Source organism: Carlito syrichta, unplaced genomic scaffold (assembly GCF_000164805.1).
Source record: "Carlito syrichta isolate Samal-C Ts95f unplaced genomic scaffold, Tarsius_syrichta-2.0.1 Scaffold288315, whole genome shotgun sequence".
Lineage (NCBI taxonomy): Eukaryota > Metazoa > Chordata > Mammalia > Primates > Tarsiidae > Carlito > Carlito syrichta.
The window spans coordinates 132,666-138,546 of NW_007232411.1; the positions used below are offsets into that span (position 1 = coordinate 132,666).

A 5,881-nucleotide genomic window follows, 5' to 3' on the forward strand; every position below is an offset into this window, starting at 1 on the left:
CCCGGCGGGGAGGGCACGTTCCGGGGCCTCGCCCAGGCCGATGGGTAAGACCGAGCCCCCAGCAGGACTCTTGGCGAGTGGAGGGTGGAGAGAGGGGAGAGGGTCGAGGCTCCCTCGGGACGGACGACGCAATCATGGCGACAGACTCTCGAGCGACGCGGCCTAGGGTGGGCGACAGGAGCCCGGGTTTTGCCTTCTCTGGTTGGTACCCGTGGCGCACGTTTATGGAACATCTACTGGGTTCCAGGCGGAGAGCGAAGTGCGGGGGCTGCAGGTGAACTATCTGTCTTCGAAAAGCTCTCATACTCCAGGCTTCGTCTCTGGGCTCCGTTATAACCGTCTGGGTAACCCTGGGCGAGCTCATTTGATAGTTCGGAGCGTGCTGTGTTGTTTTGCTTTGCTTTTCGAGTCTGACTCTCCCCCTGCCGCCCAGGCCGGAGTGCAGCGGCGCGCTCAGGGCCACCGCAGTCTCCCCCTGTTGGGCTCGGGCGATCCTTCCACCTCGGCCTTCCAAGTCGCTGCAACCACAGGCCAGGCAAGCGCCCTCACGCCGGCTAGCGTTTCGGTTTCTCGTGGAGACGAGGTCTCGCCACGGTGCCTGGGCTGGTCTGGAACCCGTGGGCTCGGGCAGTCCTCTCGCCTCCACCTCCCGAAGCGCTGGGATCGCAGGCGGGAGCCACCAAGCCCGGCTGACTCCATCTCGTGTCCTTTCCAACCACCGAGGAGGCGATGACGCTCCAGGCGCTAGTGCTTGGGTGGCTGGCCCAGCTTTCTTTGAAGGCGGAGAGAGAAGGCTGTGGACAGGCCGCGAACGCTCGGTGGTGTGAAGTCTGAAGAGGCTCTGTGGGGTTGGGACGTTTGAACTAGGCCCCGAAGGATGGGTAGGATTTTGACAGACGGAGAAAGGGATGAGGGCATTCTGGACGGAAGGTACTGTCTGGCCAGAGGCCGAGGCTTAGCGGCAGGCTACAGGGTACGTGGCATTTGGAAGCTGACGCCAAGGAAGCATTTTAATACAAGATGGCCATCGTATTCGGTTGGGATCCAATTTAAGTGCTAGGTTGAAGATTTGATTTGCACTTTTGTTTTGTGGGTGGTGGGGAGTTCGTTTCTGAGCGGGAAGTGATGCCGTGGGACTATGGATGGGAGAGAAAGCGACTGAGACTGTTGCTGCGACCCGGGCAGGTGATACAGAGCCTGGGCCCCGCCTGGGGAGGGTGGGCAGGTGTGTGGAAAGAACACAGGCCCAGGCTGCTTCTGGGAAGAGGCTTGCTTCGACTTGTTGAGAGGAATGTTTGAGTGAGAGACTGACATTGAGTGCCTGAGACCCAGAAAAGGGAAGCTGGTGTTTTAGTCCTCTCAGAACTGCTGATCCGGGCCCCTGGTAGCTGACTCAAGACTCGGAAAGATCAGGAGGAGGGCTGGGTGCCTCCAGACACTGCTGTGGAATAACAAGAGCCATCTGCTTTGGAGTGCCACAGATTGGATTTCCAGCTCTGGATCGAAAGTGGCTGATTGGCGGATCTTAATTTCTCCGAGCTTACATTTCCTGACTCATAAAACCAGTAGTCGATCCTCTTGTTGAGTACTCTGAATTGACAGGGAAGCTGGAAACTGGCAAGTTCAGCCTTGGCCCCAGTGACCTAGAGGCTTTTTTTAATTTTTATTTTTTTGAGTTGGAGTCTCACTCTGTCGCCCAGACTGGAGTGCAGTGGCCGCTCCCGGCCACCGCAGCCTCGACCTGCTGCCAGCAATCCTTCCGCCTCAGCCTTCCGAGTAGCCGGAATTACAGGCGCGCGCTACCACACCCGGCTATTTTTTTTTTATTTATTGTAGAGATGAGGTCTCGCCTGCCCACACCTCAGCCTCCCAAAGGCGTGGGATTACAGGCTGAGCCACTGAGCCCAGCTGAGGCTTTTTTTATCCACTGGGCTGCTAGGAGGGAATCGAGTTGTGGCCAGATCCTAGAAGACACTTTCACCCTTTGTAAAAAAAAAAAAAATCTCAACTCTGTCCTCCCTCTGTCTGCAGCACCCTCATCACCTGTGTGGATTCTGGGATTCTCAGAGTCTGGAGTGACAACGACGAGGAGGCATCCTCTGACCCAGTGAGGCTCCCCTGCTCCGGTAGCTGATGAAGAGTGGGGCCGGGATGGGAGCCTAATGAGGACTTTAGGTGGGGGGGGGGCAGTCGCGAACCCCGGAACTGACTCTCATCTCCTATTCCTCTCAGCTCCTGGAACTGAGGGTGGGCCCTGGCGTGTGTAGGATGCGCCAAGACCCGACACACCTACACGTGGTTGCCACGGGCGGGAAGGAGAATGCCTTAAAGCTGTGGGACCTGCGGGGGTCTGAGGAACCCGTGTTCAGGGCCAAGAACGTGAGTTAACAGGGACGTGGAGGGGTCAGGTCTGAGGTCGAGGGAGGCTGAGGCCACCGAGTCAGAGACCATATGGGCTTTCGGACCTGGCGAGGGAAGGCTGAAGGAGGGGCAACGCTGAGCTCCTCACGACCCCGACCCCCCTCTGTCTGCCCCCCCAGGTACGGAATGACTGGCTGGACCTGCGGGTTCCCATCTGGGACCAGGACATACAGTTCCTCCCTGGGTCACAGAAGCTTGTCACCTGCACGGGGTACCACCAGGCAAGGCACCACCTCACTCCGCCTCCTGCTGGGCTAACACAGCCTCCTGAGAAATAGTCTCCGCGTTCAGTTCACAGCCCGCCTCCGTGGTTTGACACAGCTGCGCTTCTCACCCCCCAGGGCTCTGGGAGGAGCAAGTGCTTCCCTATCAGTTCCAGTCCTGTTGCGGAGCCTGTGACTCTCCTTTATTACATTCTAGGACAGAGTTTCCTTAACGGTGGCTCTTCTTTTCCCTCCTACCTGGAGGAGAGGAGAGGGGAAGGGAGCATGTTCCCTTCACAGTGGGATCCACAGGGTGCTGGTGTCCCGAGAGAACAGACTTCTGGTCCTGATGCAGCCTTTCCGATTGGCTTTGGGACCCACGCCTGACCTCCCCTCTCTGGCCTCAGCTCCTCGGCTTTACCTGAAGGGTCCCACTGAGGATTCTTACAGCCTGTCTCATCAGAAGTCCCGAGGCATAGGCAGGGCTCGGTCATGCATCGCATTTGCCCCACTTCCTTTGCTCTGGCACACCAAAGGTCTGATCTTGGCGAGAAGCCGCCACTCAAAACACCTGTGAGGGCGTCCTCTCACCTTCCTCGTTCAGGCTGATCTCTTTGCTTGAAATTCGGCACCCACCAGCGAGCCAGCTTGGTTTTCTGTCCCTCCGTTCCCCCTGGATGGGAGTGCAGGCAGGGGTGGTAGAACGCTCACACGTTTCCAACCCGTGGGATCGCTCCCCTCGACTCCCTCTAGCCAAGCAGCTCTCCCCCACACCCCGAAGCTCAGAAAAGAGACATACGTTTCAGACGAGAAGGTTTCTCTGAGAACAGATTATAAACAAGAAAGCGGTGCCTGGGGAGGGGGTGAAGATCCGGAGATGCCAGAGGGTAGGGTAATGTGTGGGGCAAGGATACTCTCATGATGCCTCAGCCTTCCTGTAGGTCCGTGTCTACGATCCGGCCTCTCCCCAGCGCCGACCAGTCCTAGAGGCCACCTACGGAGAGTACCCACTGACAGCCATGGCCCTCACTCCTGGGGGCAGGTGAGTGTTTGGAGGGAGGGGAATGAGTGGGAGAGCGAGGGGCTCGGGAAGGGCTCTGGGAAGCTCCTGCTGACCTTACTTCCTTCTGGTCTCCTCAGTTCGGTGATAGTAGGGAACACTCACGGGCAGCTGGCAGAAATTGACTTTCGGCAAGGTGAATGGGCTAGGGGGTGCTTGGGGAAAGGGAGGGGCAGGTTGGAAGGGCAGGATTCCCTCCGAGGTGGTGCAGTGAAGCCAGTGAGCCTCATTCAGGTGCCAGACTGACTGGGTTCAAACTCGGATTTCGCCAAAGCTGACCGACTTTGGACTTATGCTCCCTGTGCCTTAGTTTCCATTTTCCTGTGTCATGGAAACATTCGTTGCGACTCCAGTCTCAGGGTTATGTTGTGGATTCCGTGTGGAAATGCAGAGTGACTGGAACAGGGAACAGTCAGTAAACAGTGGGTTGTGGGCCGGCCAGCTAGCGCGGATGACTCTCCGCTTCTCCAGGGCGTCTGCTGGGCTGTCTGAAGGGGCTGGCCGGCAGTGTCCGTGGGTTGCAGTGCCACCCTTCAAAGCCCCTCCTAGCCTCCTGTGGCTTGGACAGAATCTTGAGGGTACACCGGATCCAGAATCCCCGGGGAATGGAGCATAAGGTGAGAGCCCCGCCCTCTGCACCATACCCCCTCAGCCTGACTCGGGGTCTCTTGGAGCGCTGCTTCCCTTCCATTTGTGTTTTTGTCTAGCTCAGCAGGCCTAGGTTTCTCAAGGCGGCCCCCTTCTTTTACAGGTTTATCTCAAGTCTGGACTGAACTGTCTCCTCCTGTCAGGCAGGGATAACTGGGAGGTGAGTGGTTGGGTACCGGAATGTGGGAGCCAAGGACATAGGTGTTAGGATTCCCCTGTGGAGAGAAGGAGGAGAGGCAGCAGACCTGGGGCTACCGGTCTACCTGCCAAGTTAGATTTCCTCGAGGGGTTGCGTTAACAGTTAAAATCCTGACAGGGTTATTGCCGAGGGTGACATACATACCCGAGAGCATGGATGGGGACGGTTTCTGGGTGTGAGGAATAAAGGTGGCGCTACCCGGAGAGATTATATCCCGGCCAGGGTCTCCTCTCCCCTGGGTCTGTCACCGTGTTCCTGACTCCTCAGCTTTCTTCCCACTCACAGGATGAGCCCCAAGAAACTCAAGAGCCTGACGGGCTGCCCCTAGGAGACACAGAGACTGATGAACTCTGGGCGTCCTTGGAGGCAGCTACCAAGCGGAAGCTCCCAGATTTGGAGCAGACCCGGGGGGCTCCCCAGACGAGACGAAGAAAAAAGAAGTGGCCTGGGTCTGCCAGCCCCTAAAGCCCCTATGCCCGCTTTGTAAATAAACAGCTGGACACCCAGTGACCCTGAGCCTTTGTGATGGGAGAGAGGAACGGGGTAGTTCGGGGTTGCGGCTCAGGGAGCCGCAGAGGCCGGACATCTGAGACATCTGACATCACAAAAGGTCACAAAAGCGGGGCCTGGGGCCGGGCAGGCGTGGGTGGCACCGGAGTGCGGGCCGCACCGGGGCCATGGACTGCTGCCAAGACAAGAACCCCTAGAAGACCGATGAGAAGGCCAAGGAGCGCGAGGACCTCGAAGGTGGGGCCGCCGGCACAAGGAGGGCCCAGGGAGCGGGAGAGGGGGCTGTCCGAGGGGATCCACCAGGTCGGACGGTGGAGGGGACGGTGGAGGGGTACGGCTGAGTTCCGCGGCCTCGCGGCCTCCCCGTCCCCTCAGGCGTCAGAGGTGTCGGCTGGCACTCCCGCCCGGGCCACGGTAATCACGGTAATCACAAGTCGAAGGAAAGCCTGATCATCGAGCTGGGGCGGCGGATATCCATGTTCAATCTGCGAAGCTCCTCGTGGTTGTACAAGCAGCAGTCAGACCAGATTCAAAAGCAGGAGAATCCGATCCGAGAGGACAAACGGGAGACCCTTGAGGGGACCGAGAAGCAACCGGAGATGGGCTGACCCCTGGCCTGCCTTCAGTACCCCCCAGCCTCCATAGAATAAAATTTCGAACATGGACCTGCACGAGCCACCGGTGGTGCCGCCGCCGCCGCCGCCAGCCCTGGGGACTCGGCGCTGCTACCGCGGGGCTGCGGGTTCTGTAAGGCTCCTCCCCTAAGGCGGCCCCAGCCCCCGGGGCTCCGGCTGCAGTTCCTCGGGGGCGGGGTCACGGCGACCGGCTAGCCAACGGCGG

The 5,881-nt window shown here is 59.0% G+C and overlaps 1 protein-coding gene across 2 annotated transcripts; it reads left to right on the forward strand.

The window, feature by feature from the left end:
* Window positions 1-6: 6 nt before the first annotated feature.
* WDR74 (WD repeat domain 74) lies at window positions 7-5,041 on the forward strand. 2 transcript variants are annotated; one of them, XM_008053591.1, is made up of 9 exons: window positions 7-44; window positions 2,032-2,107; window positions 2,233-2,379; window positions 2,541-2,642; window positions 3,566-3,666; window positions 3,765-3,820; window positions 4,156-4,301; window positions 4,436-4,492; window positions 4,817-5,041. In XM_008053591.1, exons 3-9 carry the CDS (start codon window positions 2,269-2,271, stop codon window positions 4,994-4,996), a joined length of 753 nt encoding a protein of 250 aa, XP_008051782.1. In that variant the 5' UTR covers window positions 7-44; window positions 2,032-2,107; window positions 2,233-2,268; the 3' UTR covers window positions 4,997-5,041. The 2 variants fall into 2 exon arrangements, with proteins under 2 accessions (XP_008051782.1, XP_008051783.1); XM_008053592.1 differs by lacking the exon at window positions 7-44 and having other exon boundaries at window positions 2,032-2,126.
* Window positions 5,042-5,881: the final 840 nt, after the last annotated feature.